Source organism: Cryptomeria japonica, chromosome 1, assembly GCF_030272615.1.
Source record: "Cryptomeria japonica chromosome 1, Sugi_1.0, whole genome shotgun sequence".
In the NCBI taxonomy this organism is placed as follows: Eukaryota; Viridiplantae; Streptophyta; class Pinopsida; order Cupressales; family Cupressaceae; genus Cryptomeria; species Cryptomeria japonica.
Window position 1 is genome coordinate 586,579,219 of NC_081405.1, and position 19,718 is coordinate 586,598,936.

The window sequence follows — 19,718 nt, forward strand, 5'->3', positions numbered from 1 at the left end:
GTTAAAGAATCCCAAAGATCTCTTTTCCCCAAAATACTCATCGGACCATAAATGTTGAACAACCAAAATTTAACATTAGAAAACCTGATCTTCATTAAACCGAACATCCAGTGAGGAGTAGATGCAACCAGAGATAATTCAGTAGTAACATCATTCCAGAGGAATGCTAATCCCCCCAAAGCCCCTGGAGAAGGGTAAACACAAAATTTCTAGGCATTCCATTTAGGAAACAAAAAATAACCTCCATGTACATTTAATTTTGTTTCTTGCACCATAAGAACATCACACATCATAAAGTCCAATTAGGACTTAATCAAGCATCTCTTGTTAGGGGCATTTAAGCCCCTAACATTCAAAGAAATGACCTTCATTGTCCTCAAGGGGAGGCATTATCTCCCCTCTTATTAAGAGCATTATCCTGACCTTCCTTACTCACCACTAAAGTTGCCTGAAAATTTCTTTTGGTAGCAATAGACCTAGTAAATGGAGGACTAAATTTCTTTTTCCTCTTCACAAAACCTGAACCTGGACTCAAAAAAGTTGACTAAATTCCAACATCTACTTCTAATTAAGTGTAGAACACATTTGGCTTCCTACCCCACTTAGCAGGAGATAGTATCGGGGAACAAGGAGATAAAGGAGTTTGCACTAAAGGCTTATTAATTATAGGATCAAAAACTACCTTATTACCTTCACACAAAACACCATCACAACCAAGAACTTTATCCGGAGAGAGGAACTCAAAAGGATTGTGGGTTGGAGGAATAAACAAGGAAGTATTTAAATTGACAAGATCCTGATCAATCGAGTTAACCACTTTTTCAGTAACATCTTGATTCAGAATGATATTATTATCGAATACAAGCTTCTGGACCTAGGAAATTAGGCTCTCATCCGGAGCAATAAGGCTCGGTTTAATCCCTTGAGCCATAAGATTAGACTCCCCCTGAGGGAACCCATCCATGAGCACTTAGCTAGCCAAAATAGATTTAGAAGAACTCTTAGTAGATAACCCCTCATTTGGAAGCCTTAGATCAGAACCCAATCCAACTAGGTTATTGGCCTTTCGCAAAGCATAACCATCAAGAACAAATTTCTCCCTAACAGAATCCGCTTCAGTACTCTTCAACAGAGTAGGGAAAATAGGATGGGGATTACAGTGCAATTATTTTTCATGGCAGTCAAAAGATTCAAGATTTGTCCTACCCTTATCAGCAGGTTTTGAAGGCCGAACCTCATTATTACGAAGCGATAAACCATTTAGGCTTACAAACAGTGGAGAGTCCATCACCACAGAAGACTTAGAAAACCATTCAGAATCATGAACAATACTCTGCGTCCAAATCCTATCAATAGACTTCAAATTACAATTGCAAGGAACGACAAAAGTTGAATTCACTGAAACACAAATTTTTACCCTAAAAACCCCATCCTCAATTAAAGAATACAAATGCATAAACTTCCCAAAAGAATCACCTATTCTTTGCAAAATGTCAAGATTAAAAAAATCATATGAGAGATTTGGAAGCGAAAACCAAGTAGGAATAGTCTTAACAATATCCTGAGAAGTCAAAAAAAGAGGTTTCCAGCATTCCCCAGAAACCAAGTTATGACCAAACCAAAAAATTGGCTTCTCTAGGGCCTTCATTTTAGCTTCCTCAGAGTCAAAGATAACAATAAAAGAACTCGAAGAGAGAACCTAAAAAAAAAGTGTACCATACCATAACTCATGAATCTTACGATGCAATTTTGAAAGCAAAATATTATCTCCCCAAACCTGAATGAAGATAGCCAAAGTATGCAAATCCCTAGCCTTCTTATCCAATGGAGCCTCAACTGCAGAGATACAGGGAATAGGCAACCATAGCTTATCCAGAGAATTTCCCTTACCCGAAGACTTGCCCATATCAAGATTCAACTCATCTGCCATTTTTGTCCGCAGATTCCCAAAAGTTTTTCCAACCGTCGACTTGCCTGAATCCGCGTTCTTTGTAGGGTTATTTCCTAGCCACCCATTCCCTAAACCAACCCTATTCCTTCTATATCTCAGAGATAAACCCTTACAACTTCTAGGTTTCTGCTTACCAGCACTTATATTATGTAACGCCACTCATGCTGCTACAAAGCTAGAACATCTACCCACTTCCCTCCCCGGATAACCCATTGAAGAACATGATCACCATGTAATCCATAAGGATCCGAATGAAGAAGGGGATCATTGAGGGCATCCTCACCCCATGAAGATTTTCGCAAGCGATCCGTATTCTGTGAAAACTCGCCCATCTTTTTAAAATTAAAAAAAATTTACTAGACTATAATATATGTATAAAATCAATTACTTGAAAAATGTCCACATCATGAGGCAAAAAGACATCATGTGCTGAGGAAGACAAATTAAACAATTAAGTATATGTTGTCTGATGCAAGGGAAGAGCAGCTCAAGAATCGCGGGTTGAAGCGAACCATTCAACGGATGCGGCCAAATTTGGTGAGAAAAGTTGAGATGAAAGGCGGTTGAGCCATACGTACCAGTGTTACCCCATCTCTGCCAGAAGCATTTCACACTAGCCGTTCAAATGGACAGTAAGATCAAAATAATACGTTTTCTTTCTTAACTAGACATAGTAAGGTAGGCTGAAATTTTCAGGTCATAGCTCTTGATGTAATCTTCACGAATCTACTTTATCTGCAGACTCTTCACCCATAGAAAGAGATTATGTCCTTAGAATTCCTTTCTATTCCCTTTTATCAAATTAAAATAATGTATACTTTTACTTGAAATATAGAATCCTATATAGAATTTGGATGCCCAACAATCCGGCAAATTTAAAAATAATAATAAAGAAATCCATATTTTTATGGAAACTGTGAAAAATATTTTATCATTGCTGTGTTTTTTCATGTTTGACATGCTGTAGTTTTGAATTAATGTGAAAGTTTCGAAGACGGGCTATTTTTCTAAAGAAGACTCCAGATTGAGCTCTAGTTTTCATAAGGTGCAGAATGATTTCCTTTTCAAGTATTAATGAGAAGAATATTCAAAGATACAATCACGTATAGCTTATTTTCGAATTGGATAGGTGATACTATTTTAAATTTAAAAATATAAAATAATTTTTTGTATCGATTAGGTAATGGATAATGAATTTTGCATGTATACTATTTAGTTACTGTAGATTTTAATGTTATGTTACTAATCCAATTTAATGTCAACAAGTGGCTTTGGAGGCTTTTGATCTAGAATTTTATTTAAAATTGGACCAATGTCACTTGTATGGTTATTTGTGTTTTTCATTCAGCTACTAGTATGGATGTGTCTATATCATGAGGTATGACTCTCAACCACAAGGTTGATGTGATTGTAGTCATAGCTGTAGAGGAACATTATGGTTTGCAAGGCCCTTCACATCCTCAAAAATGTGTCTCATCCCCTCCTCCATGTGTACATTCATCTAATTCTTAATGTGGCCATGATGACAAGCTAGATTAGAGATAGTTTTCCCACCTAGACATTGTCATTTTTTCTTGAGCATGGTACTATTACCAAGTTGAAAATACAAAATTAAGTATTTTTTTACAAGTTGGCAGACTAATACTGATAGGCAAGACCTCTTTGATATGTGCCTTTCCCTCCCGTTCCCCCTCCCCTCAATTATTATCTCCCTCTTTCTGCTAACATATACTTGGTAGCTAGTGATTTAACTATTCAATTTTTGTATTTTTGTTTTAACATTATATTTTGAAAATGATTTAATTTCACCTGCTTTTCTATTAATTATACATTATATTTTTTGAAATATTAATGTTTAAGTATGCCACTCTTCATCACAAAAAATAAAAATATGAAACTACTTTAGTTCAAGAGACTCTTGCTACTAAACACTCTTCTGATCAAACCCTTGCTCCATCTGATCTCATGGTTGTCAAACACTTTGATGTGGATAAATTTATTGTTTCTTCTACTTGTAAGTCTCAGACTCATCCTTCTCAAAATGTTTCTTCTTTAAATTTCAACAAAGTTGACTATTGGACACCTCCTCCTAATGTTGTTATTAAAATCAATACTGATGATTTGTCTATGGGTAATCCTAGTCTAGGTAGGATTGTAGGTGTTGGTCATGATAGTTTGAGCTTTGTGCAGTTCTCTTTTGCTATGGTCCTACTAGAGTTGGTATGAATGAAATGGAAGCATGTGCCCATCTTGTTGCTTTGTTGAAAGCTTGCGAATTCGTTTGCAAGGATGTTATTTGTGAGATGGATTTTTAAATTTTAGCTTCCTTTTTTAATAACAAGACTTCTAAGAGTTCTTCTTGGCATTTGACTTCTCTCGCTCATCAAATTCATGATTTATTTCAGTACTTCAAATCAATCTCTTTTGTTCATATCTCATGAAAATGGAGTGTCATTGTCGGTTCTCTAGTTAAATGGTCTTGAAATGCTCCGCAAGGATGCAATGTGTGTGATTGAGATTCTTTTTCTCCTAATTAGGTTACTTAATTCTTATATATGATGGAGAATGATATGGGCTAATGCTTATAATTTCTTGATTTTTGATAGGGTCATATATTAATGGAGTTCATGGAGTTGTTGGAGATCTATTTTAACTTTTCTTTGTTTTTCTTGTTGTGATAAATATGACTATCTAGAAGTATTTTTGTATTTTCTTTAAATAGCCCTTAATTAATAAATTTTGATCTTTTTTATGAAAGAAAAAAAGAAATTTTGATCTCATTTTAATGACCAAACAATCAACAATATTTTAAAACAAGAAACTATAAATCCCATGAAAGTTTTTATGGGTGAGTCCAATGATATGTAAAAACAGGTAATAAGACAAATAGCATTTCACCTTACAAACTGTTTGTCCTAAATAGTTTATCAATTCCAATTCGCTGCATGTACCTCATGTACGAGAGTAGAGCTTGATAGGTGACACTGTCATCTACTGTATTTTCTTTAAATAACCCTTAATTAATAAATTTTGATCTTTTTTACAAAAGAAAAAAAAATTTGATAAACTTTACTTAAATATCATTGACCAAACAATCAACAACTACTGAACCAATAATGTTTTAAAACAATAAACTATAAATCCCATGAAAGTTTTTATTCATGAATCCAATGATATGTAAAAATAGGTAATAAGACAAATAACATTTCACCTTACAAACTGTTCGTCCTAAATAATTTATCAATTCCAATTCACTGCATGTGCCTCATGTACGGGAGTAGAGCCTGATAGGTGATAGGCAACGACTAAATCTTCAAGACAACTCATTTTTCCCGAAATGCTGGTATAAATAATATGCTTTTCTCTCGCTAGCGTCTATAAATTTGTTCGCACTATCATCTTCTTTATGCTTACAACTTGCAAGAAGTATCTAGTCTGAAAGCTCATGACTGCGGGCTTTCTGTTATAAAATAGGATAGACTTTCAATTCTATCCTAAGATAGGGAAAACGCCGTGTTGCTCAAAAGTAGGAATTTAAAAAGGATTTTGGACACCAGAAGAAGATATGCGTCTGATGAAAAGTATCGAAATCTATGGAGAAGGAAGTTGGTAATTTCTATATCGTACTATGTGATTTGTCTATTGCTTGTTAATGTGTATAAATTTTCTGACAACGCTTTGATTTGTGTTATTTCAAAGGGTTGCTGCGATGTGGAAAGGCGTGCAGGCTGCGTTGGATGAATTACCTTCGTGGCAATAGGTCAGTACTTCTTCGCTAGTTATTTGTTTTGTAGAATGGGTGGCAAAATGGAGCTGTCGTTAAAGAAAATTTGTTTGATGAAACGTAGGTGGTCGTTGATAGCAGGCCGCATTCCTGGTCGAACGGACAATGAGATTATAAATCACTGCAACTCTCATTTGAGCAAACGGGTTGAGGAGACCAAAATCCAGGCTGCTCATAAACAGCCAAGCTCTCAGGGTAATAATAGTTTTCCAATTTCTCAAATTGAAGAAGTTTACAATGCGAGAGCATATGCTTCGCAAGGCTCTGTAGAGCTGATCAGAAGAAAATTTGAATTATATATTTTTTTAGTTTAGTTTGTCTATATGTTAGTATTTTGTATTTTTGAAGGTCTTAAGGGCATTTTTAGCCCCTGCAACCGGCAAAAGAGCATGGCAAGTGTATGCTCTTTCAAATTCTCATCTACATCTCTTGGAGACCTTTCCAACGAGATCAACGGCTCGTAGTTTTGAGTCCCGTGCAAAAAGTTATGTCTAGTTGAAGTTAGGATAAAATTTTATATAATTTTTTTGAAAATTTCATAGTTTTTAGATTTTATTATGTAATGAATAAATGTGACTATTGGAGTTCGATTCTCAAGAGGTTCTTGTGACCCTTGGAATCTCATGAACTACTATATTTTGGATTTTCGAATGGAATAGATCACTTTTGGCTTGCTTCAATTCTATGATTTCTAGTTCTTGTAAACAGAATTTATAATACCGCAGGTTCTTACTCAGGTGTTGTCATCCGAATCCATAATTCGGATCAGTGGTATCAGAGCAAGTTCGCTCTTGTATGTCATATCGCATGCGATCAACATATCAAAGATTGGACTTGGAAATAAGGAAGCCTTCATACTACCTTCCTTTGAGACACACACGATCGCAGATGGCTAAGTTGTAGACAGATGATGGCATTAAAACATTAGTTGAAGATGCACTAGCAAAACAACGTGAAGAAATGATGGAGCAGTTCAAGCAAATGCTAGAAAATCGTGGGTCACAAGCAAACCAAACATTCATAGGGCATACACCATTCAAGGTGCAAGTGAATTTCGATATACCCACATTCCAAGGAAAGATCAATGCAGATGCTATTGATGATTGGGTTTCAAAACTGGAAAGATATTTCTCTATCAATCAGTTTTCAGATGAAGAGAAGATAACTTTCGCTCTCCTAAAAGCCGAAAACCATGTGAAAGATTCATGGGAAGCAAAGTTAGCATCCAAGGCAACACTTTTATTTTTGATCAAAAACCCACATCAGGAGAATTCATGGAGCACATAAAGGAAGAATATTTTCCTATTGACACATATGAACATAAATATATGTAGTGGCAATTGGTTTGACAGAAGAAGGACCAAACTGTTCAGGGATATACTAATATGTTTCATGCCTTAACAGCAAAGCTTGGTATCAGAGATTCTGAGAAGCATCGAGTTTTAAAATATCAGAGTGGACTTCATAGGTACATCCAAACCAAAATGGAATTCCTGAACATAGGGACTTTACCTAGTGCATATAAATTTGCTACCAAAATTCAGGGGAAATTCAAATAGGAAGGAATGAGAGATAATTTCACAAACAACAGATGGAAGAGTGAAGGTGGCAAAACTACATGGAAACAAACCTCTAAGGAACCTTCTCCCAATTCACCCACAAAAAAGACATGGAGTATGAAAAAGACACAAAAAAATGGTATGTGGTGTGAATTCCATAAGCGTCCCTTGCATAATACAAAAGATTGCAGAACCATCAAAAGCTTAATGATGGAGACGGATGAAGACAAGGCAGAATCTAAGGTGGTAGAAACATGCACAGAAGGAAATCAGGAATAGGGCATTGAGGCTGATCCATATGCCATGGTAGCTACTACAAGGATAATGCCCTGGGAGGATGAGGAGAGATTGTTCCATTCACAAATGTGGGTCGGAGGAAAAAGCCCTGCACTTTATTGTTGATAGCAGAAGTCAAAAAAACCTAATATCAACAGAGACTGTAAAGAGATTGAATCTGAAAATAACAACCCACCCGCAACCCTATTCAATGGGATGGGTTAGTCAAGGAAGAGATATCTAGGTGCACCAACAATGTCGCCTTTCATACTCCATAAAGCCTTTCAAAGAGGAGGTAATTTGTGATGTTCTATTGGTACAACCATAGATGTACCAGCAACATGGTGTTTATGAGTCTAGGCCTCGCAGTGTGACCATCAGATTACATGAGCAGAAATACCAAATACTAGAGGTAAGCCCTACATACACTACCTCTTTGATTAGTGCCAAGCAATGTAAGAGGTTAGTTGCCAAAATGGGAACATTCATTTTATTAATGATTCGTTCTGAAGAAGAAAGGAAATTTGTTTATAATTCCCACACCATCACAAACACCACAACACTGCAGAAAAAATCAATGGATCAAATTTTGATGAAATATGGCAATCTGTTTAAGTTACCAACTGGGGTACCTACACACTGCCAGGTGAGACATACTATTGATTTGATACCAGGAACTCCATTACCTAATGAACCAGTATACCGTAGATTAGTATTAGAGAATAATGAGATTAAGAGGCAAATATAAGAATTGATTGAGAAAGGACATATTCATCCAAGTGCATCACCCTATGGCAGCCCCATTGTTCTAGCAAAGAAAAAGGATGGAACCTGAAGACTTTGTATTGACTATAGGGCCTTGAATAAAATTTCCGTCAAAAATAGGTATCTGCTTCCCCACATAGATGACCTCTTGGACCAGCTTAAAGGGGCCCAATTCTTTACCAAAATTGATTTGAAATAGGGTACTATCAAGTACCAATTGAATCAGCAGATGTGTGGAAGATAGCATTCAAATCTAAAGAGGGACTGTTTGAATGGCTAGTGATGTCTTTCGGTCTAACAAATGCTCCAGGGACATTCATGAGAATGATGAATGATATACTTAGACCATTAACTGATTCCTTCGTGGTGGTATATCTGGATGACATACTCATCTTCAGCAAAACTTGGGAGGAACATTTGCAACATGTGGAAAAAATCCTCTCAACCTTACAAGAACATGGGTTTTATGCAAACAAAGAAAAGTGCTCCTTTGGTATGCAGAGTATCAGATACTTAGGATATGTTATTGACAGTGAGGGTGTCCATGTTGATCCAGAGAAGATACAGGTGATTAAGGAGTGGCCATGTCCTAGAAATCTCACAGAGTTACGAAATTTCCTTGGGTTGGCAAACTTTTATCGCAGATTTGTGTTGGGATTTTGCCATCTGTCTTGGCCTCTAAATCAATCATTGAGGGGGGGGGACACAACAAAAGTTTAAATGGACAAGTGCTCAACAAGAAGCATTCGACAGGCTAAAACGAAGGTTATGTTCTGCACTAGTTTTATCTCTTCCTGACCTACAACAATCATTTGAAATACAAACAGATGCATCAGAATATGCTCTAGGTGCAGTCCTCATGCAACATAGTCATCCAGTTGCATATCATAGTCAGACCTTTTCTGATACAGTGCATCGATATGCTACTTACAATAAGGAACTGTATGCTATTGTTCAAGCCTATAAGTAGTGGAAACATTACATTCTGGGTAAGGAGACTGTCATCCACATAGATCACAAGCCCCTTCAATTTTTGCAAACACAAGGGAAGTTGCAGAATGATCGACATCAACGATGGTCAGCATATCTTCAACAATTTCACCTCAATATTCGCCACAAGAAGGGAAGTACTAACAAAGTAGTAGACTATTTGAACAGGCCTCCAATTGTAGCCATAAGTATGGTTTTGATCTCATGTGGTCATCAAACTGAAGCCTAGGCTTGCTTGTATGAGAACAATGTTGAATTTGCAGATGTTTATAATCAATTAGTGAAGGAGCAAAAAGTGAATGATTTCTATTTGCAAGATGGAATGCTTTGTCACCTTGGCCAAATCTGTGTGCCTAATGCAGAACGCAAAAAGTTGATATGGGAAGCTCACTATGGTAAGGTTGCTGGTCACTTTGGTATGGGTAAGACTACTGCTATACTTCAGAAGTATTTCTGTTGGCCAAAATTACGGAATGATGTTATTTCATATATTCAAGCTTGTACCGCATGTGCTATTGCTAAGCCTGCCAATCGTAAACTTGGGTTGTACTCACCACTTCCTGCTCGTGAAAAACCTTGGCACTCAGTTTCTATGGATTTTATGTTTGGTCTTCCTACCACCAAAAGAGGCCATGATTGTGTGTATGTTGTGGTAGATAGGTTCTCGAAAATGGCAGTAATAGTGGCATGTAAAAAAACCATTTCTGCAGAGGACACTGCAAAGCTATTCTTTGAATACATTTGGGTTCATTTTGGTCTGCCGAATACCATTATCTCAGATAGAGACAACAGGTTTCTTAGTAAGTTCTGGTCTACACTGTGGGAAAAGATGGACACAAAATTGACAGTCTACTACTTTCCACCCTCATACAGGTGGCCAAACAAAGGTAGTGAATCAGATGATCATACACATCTTATGAATGTACCACTCAAAACATCCCCACACATGGGATGAAAGTCTTCCATATGTTCAGCATAGCTATGACAACGCAATTCATAGTTCAATTGGCCACAGCCCATTTGAGGTTTGTCTTGGTTATCAGCCACTTGCACCCATGGACGTTGCCATACCACTTATTCAACCTGATCTAGTTCCACATGTTGGTAAGGAGGAAGATAAGGCAGCCCAGTTCATTGATAGAATTCATCATCTACAACAACAAGTTCATGAAATTTTGGAACACACAAATAAGAAGTATAAGGAGAGACATGATGAGCATCATACTCCTCATAATTTCCAAGTCGGGGACAAGGTGTGGCTGCATATCCAGAAGGAACGATTGCAAGGTGCCAATAAGAAGCTTCGTCCTCTGCGTTATGGGCCATACAACATCATCAAGCAAGTTGGTGATAATGCTTTTGAGCTTAATTTAACTCCATTTCTGGGTCTTCATCTAGTCTTCAATGTGGAACTCTTGAAACCATATTTTCCTCCACTATTAGATGTTGGAGATGTGGCAGAAACAATCTCCACTATTCCGATGTGATCAGATTGTGGACACCATGGTGAAAACACTCAAACAATAGCAGATTTACTTGTACAAAGTGGTTCGAGCAGGGCAGATTGCTCAACAAGGAAAGTGGTTTACCATAGAGAAACTTCAAGAACATTTTCTTCATCTCATTCAAAGTGTTGATGCAATGGGGCCCATTGCTTTCCAAGGGGGAAGTAATGATCAGAAGAAAATTTGAATTATATTTTTTTTTAGTTTAGTTTGTCTATATGTTAGTATTTTGCATTTTTGAAGGTCTTAAGGGCATTTTTAGCCCTTACAACTGGTGTGCATAACTTGTGCATGCTCTTTCAAACTTTGATCTACATCTCTTGGAGACCTTTCCAACGAGATCAACAGCTCGTAATTTCAAGTCCCGTGGAGAAAGTTATGTCTAGTTGAAGTTAGGATAAAATTTTATATAGTTTTTTGAAAATTTCATAGTTTTTAGATTTTATTATGTAATGAATAAATGTGACTGTTGGACTTCGATTCTCAAGAGGTTCTTGTGACCCTTGGAATCTCATGAACCACTATATTTTGGATTTTCAAATGGAATAGATCACTTTTTGGCTTTCTTCAATTCTATGATTTCTGGTTCTTGTAAACAGAATTTATAATACCGCAGGTTCTCACTCAGGTGTTGTCATCCGAATCCATAATTCAGATCAAGAGCCCATGCAGAATTTCAAGCAAATAAGTGATGATTACAATTTCAGCAATGTCTTCAACATTATGGGTGGTGCGCCTTGCTCTTACGGGGATCGCCTGTCTTCTTCGATGACCATGCAGGGTATGAGAACAAAAATGAGAACATCAACATTGCTGATTATCTTGCGGGGAGTGAGAGCTATATGCAATTACGCAGCACAATGTTAAGAGCAGAGTGTGACATTCAAATTCATTAATGCGGAGATGAAATCAAAGATGCTTTCACAGTTGACTATATGACGGAGTAGAACCCATGCAAAATTTCATGCAAATAAGTGATGGTTATGATGCTCTCACCGCCATTAATGATTTCAGTACTTTCTTCAACAATGTGGGTTATGATGCTCTCATCGCCATTAATGATTTCATCACTTTCTTCATGCAAATAAGTGATGGTTATGATGCTCTCACCGCCAGGAATCACCCATCTTCTTCATTTGGAGAGAAAATCGATGATGCTTTCAAAGTCGACTACGATAACAAGGCGGAAGCACAGAATGGGAAAAATATGGCTAATAATTCAAGTGTAATCACTGCAGAATGTTGGGAACCCTTCTCTGCTTTGTCTGATTGGTTGGATGCACCGAGTGATTACATTCTTTCTGTTGAAGACTTTTGGTAGAACTGTGTATTGACTTCTAACGAAAAAATGTTAGCAAATTTGGGGCTGTTTTGAAGTTGTTCAAACAATCTATTTAATGCTTTGTAATCTACATGCGCTCGAGGGGGTAATGAAAAAATAATAAAACATCTCAATTCATTTTGTACTTAAAGTAGTCTTGCTTGTTATTAGATGAGAATTCTATGCTCTAAGATGAATTAATATTGTCTATTTTTCTTCCACTATGAAGTTATATTTATTAGATTGTTGATAAAAATATAGAAAAATAGAATGGAACAGAGAAAAAGCAATATATTTAAGATTTATGTATATCATTGTTCGATTCTCATTTACATTGTCAAATCATTTATATTTATAGAAAGAGTTTTCTTTTAAATCTTACTTAAATGTAATGGTGGAAAGCACACTCCTTTCACCTTTTTTCTTCATTTTGAATTCATTTTGAATTTATTATTGTTTATACAATGATTGTATATAAACTACAATTTAAGTGAATAATAGACATTTAATTTTGAACTTAATTTGATTTTGTTTGTAATGACTTCAAGGGACTAGTCCTAATACTTAATTTTATGCATTTCTCACTAACTTTTAGACCTACGATTTGTGCAAGTGGCTTAGGTCAATTGTGTTATTTGTCAAATTGAACAAAAGCATAATGGTTTTTAAATTTAAATTAGGAGTCATCTTTACCTCTCCAATTAATTGTTACATGCTAACTAAAATTGTGAAACTTTTTGTTTACAACTGTTGGAGTTATATTTAAGGATTAGCCTATTTTTATTTGCAAAATAATTCAATCTATATAAATATATATATATATATCACCAATTAACTCTTCAACTTAATTGCATCATAACTCAAGAAGAATTAAAAGGAGACATTCATTAGTACAAAATCTAGAGAATCTCTTGCATACTTTCCAATTTCCTTCCACAATATTTAAAATCTATTCATGTGATATTCTAAAGGTTTGATGAATGAGAAAATATCGTGTATCAAAAAATACCCTTAACTATACACAATCAAGTTCTTACAAAAAAGAGGATCTCTAAATCATGACAACCTAAGAGAAAAATCAAAAGAAATTATATAGACAAAATTTACATAAGTAGAAGAGAAATAAATTTTTATATGTTAAATCTCTATTTACCTGATCACCCCATAGTCATTCAAGTGAACCATTACTATAAACAATGAGTTTTCTCTAAGGAATTTTCCTAGTTATTCCTAGATTTCTATCATATCAATGAGTGATATAACTATCCATCATAATATATCTGTTGCCAACAACAATGAAGGAAAGCTAAGTGGGGGGAGGGGTTGAATCAATTTTCACTATATTAAACAATTTAAGCACAACTTCTTATGAGATCAATTCCAGCAAGAACAAAGATAAGCACAATAACAACAACACACATAACACCAAGATTTTGACATGGAAAACCCGGCTAAGGGAAAAACCACAGTGGGAACCTACCCATAGTAAGATGATACTTTGCAATAGTATGTTTAAATGTTACAATGGGGAATGCACATGCATTTAGGCACACTGCCTAGAGCTCACTGCTCACAATATAATAATATGGAAGGCTACAACCCTTAGGGAAGGTTCAGTAGCTTACAAGAACATTCGGACAACAGTTTGATGACAGTTTCACTTAAGCACATTTGTTTGCTCTGCAACACTCTCTTCTCTACACTTTTCATTGAAAGATGAATTCTCTTATTCGCACATACACTACTCTTTGATAATGTAGACACAACACCTATCTCCAAATTAGACGAATATAACACCTATTTATACAATTCATCAACCTCAACTACAAGTTTGGGTCAACCCTTAGACCTCATTTCAAAATTACATCACACAATACACAGATCAACCATTGGACCAATACAATACAATGATGACATAGCATGGACCAAAATAAAATCCTCGATCATGCAACACCAACAAAAATTTTGCCAAGATCATTTGCAATATGCTACACCACTGAAAATGTTGCATAACACGAAGAACATCGTCAAAACCATAAGATCCTCAATAACGCACACAATGATCTTATGGTGCTGAATTTCAGGTTAATGAAACCCTAGTGACTATGGTTACGGGTTTGGCTATGAATGGAAGAAGGTTTTACAAAGACAGAAAAACTAGGGAGGAAGACATAGCGATTTTTTTTTATAAAGATAAGGAGCATTTAAGAGTTAATAAAATGGCGGATGGTGGCTACAACAGGAAGGACCTAATGGCTCCATGGGCAGATATGGCCGAATTCATTATGAGGTACATTATGCTTGATGGCAGATATGCCAGTATCTTTTCTTATCATTTTACCATCTTAAATCACTTTAGGCATGGAAAAGTTATTTCAATTTCATTCTGGGTATGTGCAAGCTAATGAGTCACAAATTCGTGGAAGTCTGCACGTTGGAAAACGTGCTCCGCAAAACGGGGGCCCGTTAATGGTTTGGCCTCCCGAGCCGAAAGGTCATGGGGTGCGGAAGCCAAATAAAACGGGCCCCCGTTTTTTAAAAAACGGGCCCCCGTTTGTAAACAAAACGGGGGCCTATTTTGAAAAGCTATTTTTACCCTTTTTTTTGGATAATTTTTCATTTTTACTGTTACACAAAAAGATATCGAAAACGGGCCCCCGTGCTATGGTTTCCACTTCAAGCCTCCACCACTATCCCAGGTACACATTCTGTCATCTATTTTTACATTTCATAATTTTCTTGTGTATTTTTCTCTTTTTTTTGTGTATTATTTAGTTTTTTTTTTATTATTTTAGTTTTTTTTAATAGTAGCATATAAATAAATTATTTTTTATATTTGTAAATTCTTGATTTTGATGTAAAATATTTTTGAACAGTTAACCCTAAACCGTAATCAACAAATTTAGAAACCAAAACCAAACCTAGATAATTAACAAAATGAAATCGACACAAACAAAAAACTGAAAATGAAATGGGAACAAAAACAAAAACGTTCGAAAATGAAATCGACACAAACAAAAAACCGAAAATGAAATGGAAACAAAAACAAAAACGTTCGAAAATGAAATCGACACAAACAAAAAACCAAAAATGAAATGGAAACAAAAACAAAAATGTTCGAAAATGAAATTGAAATAAAACCGAACATATGTACCTAAATTGTTCTTAATCCTCATTAGGCAATACAAAAGTTACCACTAAATTAGTATAACCTTAAAAGTAATTAACATTAAGTTTTTCAAATTTTAGATATGAAAGTTTAGGCTTAGGTTTATGCCATGTCATGGCATAAAGGTCCTATTATGTCATGTGATGGTATAAAAGGATCAATTATGGACACAATTTTAGAGCAAAACTAGATAAGTTACTAAAATTGGAGTTTGGTTTACATAGGTTCATAAAGGAAGCTAATATGCCAAATATATAATTCATTAATACAAAATAAAAAATATTCTTGATTTATAATGTTGATTGATAATGAGTTTTCTAAATGGGGTGCTAATTATATATACATCCGAAAGATTTGAAAAATATAATTCCCAAGAAGTATTTTGAATATACAATTGAGGATATATATAATCTCATGGTTAAAGATGCTTAATTTCGATGAAAGTTATTTTTTGTATTACTATGTAAGAAATCCATAAATGGGATGAAAGTAAGACATGGCCATCTAGCATAGATCATCTTATATGTTGAAGGAGTATTTTGAGTTATATTAGAATTATTTGATGTGATTAAGTCCTAATTTTAGGATATGTAGAGTTCTTTTACTTTTAAGGTTGAAATAAAACATGGTGATTATGTTTTATTATCACTTTTATGCTTAACCTAGGTAAAAATTTTAATGGAATTATTTTCATATTTAGATATATAGATCACAACTTATTATTATTTGTATGTTTCTTGTTTCTTTGAAAGAAATGCATATTGATTTATTTATAAGTAATAATTTATCTAATTATGCATTTATGAAATATATAGAAATTGAGATTTTTTTATTGAGGCTAATTAATTTTAAAACTCAATGGTTATATCCATATTATAATAATTTATTTAGAAAATATGTGACAACATGCTTAGTGTTAGACCATTTTGTCTTATATTGGCCTAGACATTCACTAGAGTTTAAAATATAATCTTTTTCTTGGTTTATTGGTTAAAAATTACATTTTATTAGTTAATTATATTAAAATTATTTTAGAGGAACCCTTTGAAACCTTCAATATAAAATTTGGAGTTAAAAATAAGATGATCTTGGCATTTTTTTTACTTCTCACCTACTTAGTTAAACTATCATGCTAGAAAAGGGTGAATATCATAAACCATGCGGAAAATAACATTTTGGACCATTGGGTAATTTTGGTAAGGTGTGAAATATTTTAAAAGGGGAAAGTGCCAATAGTAAATAGTAGATGCATTTTTAAGAAAAAAATTCTAAAGCGAGGTTGACTATTAGAATGTACCTTGATGTATTATTTTCCTATTTTATTAGATTATAATTTTATCTTCTTTGTTACTTATTTTTCCATTTGTTTCATAATTCATGTCTCAAGAGTAAATAAATAATTTTTTGTAGGACTAGATTGAGAAATTGATTATCTCCATTGTTCATTCTTCTATTATACATTCCTTGAGGTTTGAATATTGTTTCCACGTCATTTTGGATGTATAAGTTTTTTTTGGGCTATGTATATAGTGATAATGTCTGAGTTCTTTTGTATTAGAAAATGATGATAACCTATTCTCATTCATTCCTTATTTTCTTACAAGGATTATGTAACCTTTCAAATTGTTAAGTTAAAATCTATCATCTTATATGGTCATCATGGTGATTCATTACATGAACATGTTGATCCTTGTAATTGTCCTCTTTTGCTTAATGCATTGATGTTGTATGTATTATGTGAAAAATTATAATTACAATGACTACACCATTATTATAGATGAATATCTTAATTTAAATTATGAAAACTAAGATATTTAAATTTAATCTAGATCACAACTTGATTTGAACATTACATCATGTCCTTATTTTTGGACATGAACCAACTAACCTATGGGAATGCAACTTCCCAATCAATACCTAATTTACTAATTACTAACTATTAACTAACCTATAATTCAACATCTAAATATTAATTTATTTTATATTTTATTATAATCTAAAACTATCTAATGATGTAATATATCCAATGTTCTCCCCTTCTTACATATATTTGAACAAGAGATGGAATATTTCAAGACTTGAATGCAACCCTTATGTAAACTTTAATGATGTACATCTACTGATCCTCCTCACTAACCAAGAAACACTAGACTAACTCCATTAATGAATATTTCGAATTTAAAACCTATCAAATGTCTATAAAACATGAGAGAACCTAAAGGGTCTATATCCTCCTTGCCTAATGAGAGAGCAACATTTCTTTGAAAGTCCCAATGAGCCTCAAATGATCCTAATGAATGTAGGGCAGTCTTAATGAACCTAAGAAAGTCCTAATGAGCCTAAGAAAGCAATAATGAACTTGGGACAATCCTAATGAACCTAGGATAGTCCTAATGAACCTATGATAGTGTAAACAAGCCTAGTATAGTGTAAGAAAAAAACACTACAAAAAAGACCTCAAATGCGTTAAATGAATTTCCCAATAACGCACTCGTGTTTATCTTTTTTTGGTCATTTGGCTACCTTTTTTTACAACATCTTGGTGTATATGCCCCTAAGAAGACCTTTTCCTCAAAAATTTCTTGGATCATGAACTCCTCATGTGCACCAAACATTTAAGTTGCCACTTGGAAGCTTCTAATGCACACAATCCTTTCAATCAATCTACTCCATTGATTTCTCAAAACAATCTTAGTATTTAATCCTCTATCCTTCATTTCTTATTCAACTTTGTAAGAGAATTTGTGTATGGATTGATATCTTAAATTTTATAGAAAGATTATATATGAAAACAAATGATTGCGGAGTTTTATAATAAATGATTTATAGGAAATAATATTTTTTGAAGACCTTTTGTAAATTATAATCTTGTGTAGATTTGATTATGGGAGAAATTTAATGGTGAAATATGCTTAACTCTTCAAAAGTTTTGATGTTTTGTCTTTACATGACAACCACTTAGAATATAATATGTTTTAAGTATGTCATTTATAGTCATGGGAGATTAGTTTTTTTTTAAGATTGTTTGAAGACTAATCAATGTAATATGAATTGATGACAATTATCTCAAAACTACGTAATTGAATTCTAATAGATTTATGATGTTTCATTGAAAGTTTTTATTAAGTTTTGTGTGCAAATTTTATATTTCAAGATTCAATAGTATGTACATGTATATTTTTTTAAGTTCAATATTATATTATATATTTCATGTGTATCTCATTCAACAACATAGAAATGTTACTATTTATAAATGTTTTTTTTTAATTTAGTAAAATAGATTCTTCTTTGACATAGAGTTGTATATAATTCATGTATATCTTTATATATGCAGGAGTTGTTTGCCATCATGGATGTTTTTGACATAGATGAACTATTAGGTGAAAATCCCCCACCACAACCCCCTCCTCCTCCTCCTCCTCCACCACCACCACCACCACCACAACCCCCTAGATTGGATGAAATTTGTTTAAGAGAATGAATTAATGAAAACCTACAAGTGATTGAACAAAACATTGCTGCTATCCAAAATGAGGAAGTCACGCCACCCCATCTTGTAGAGTTTGCAAAATCAATGCAAACTGTTGTCGAGTCGGTTAGATCTGTTGATTCTCAATTAGATCAATTTCATAGATGACGACAAGAGTTGCGTGATTTTTATGCCGATGGTTTAACTTATAGACAAATCAAAGATTTGAAAATAACCAAAGCTCATTTATGTCCATATTTTACCAACCCAAAAACAAGAGAACCAATGCAACCTAACTAGAAAAGAATTTCAATTAGGTGGTGTGTGCATCCAGAAATGGCTAGATATTTTTGGGATAGATGGTGGATGGTTTTTGATTATCCACCACATCGTAATTATGAGGTCCCTTTTTATTTTTTGAAGAAATTATACTGTGAGTTTGTAATGAACCAAAAACCAAATTATTTTGATATTAAGTCATTCCAAGGTGTTGGTCGTGGAATGCCACAGTATAGATTAGGGGCACGGAGTAATAATCCCCTACCGGATCCACCCATAGTTCCACTTGTTGCTCCATCGATTCCTGCAAATGTCCAAAATACATCATTCATTTCGACATTAGATGCTTTGACTTTCCTCACAGGGAACCTAAGTGAGCAAGCTGCTCACATGGCATCTGCTCCTCGATGGATGCCACATATGTGTTCGAGTTGTCATGAGACGTGTGTAGGTCCTACTACTGCTGTAGGATCTACTTCAGTTCCAGATGAGCATGATGCAGCAGATGATAGTATGATGACATCTTATATGGATTTTCTTTGCTCGGATGTTCATCTTGACCAGGTATAGATATATATACATGTACATGTCAATGTTTTTATGTACTTCATTAAATATAGGTATAAACTAAGTGCATCTCTTTTTTTATA

General features: G+C 34.4%; 1 protein-coding gene across 1 annotated transcript; it reads left to right on the top strand.

Moving 5' to 3' along the window:
- Positions 1-2,410: 2,410 nt before the first annotated feature.
- On the top strand, positions 2,411-6,230 carry LOC131028085 (MYB31 transcription factor31-like). The gene is made up of 4 exons (XM_059211177.1): positions 2,411-2,513; positions 5,651-5,711; positions 5,800-6,001; positions 6,084-6,230. Exons 1-4 carry the CDS (start codon positions 2,411-2,413, stop codon positions 6,228-6,230), a joined length of 513 nt encoding a protein of 170 aa, XP_059067160.1.
- Positions 6,231-19,718: the final 13,488 nt, after the last annotated feature.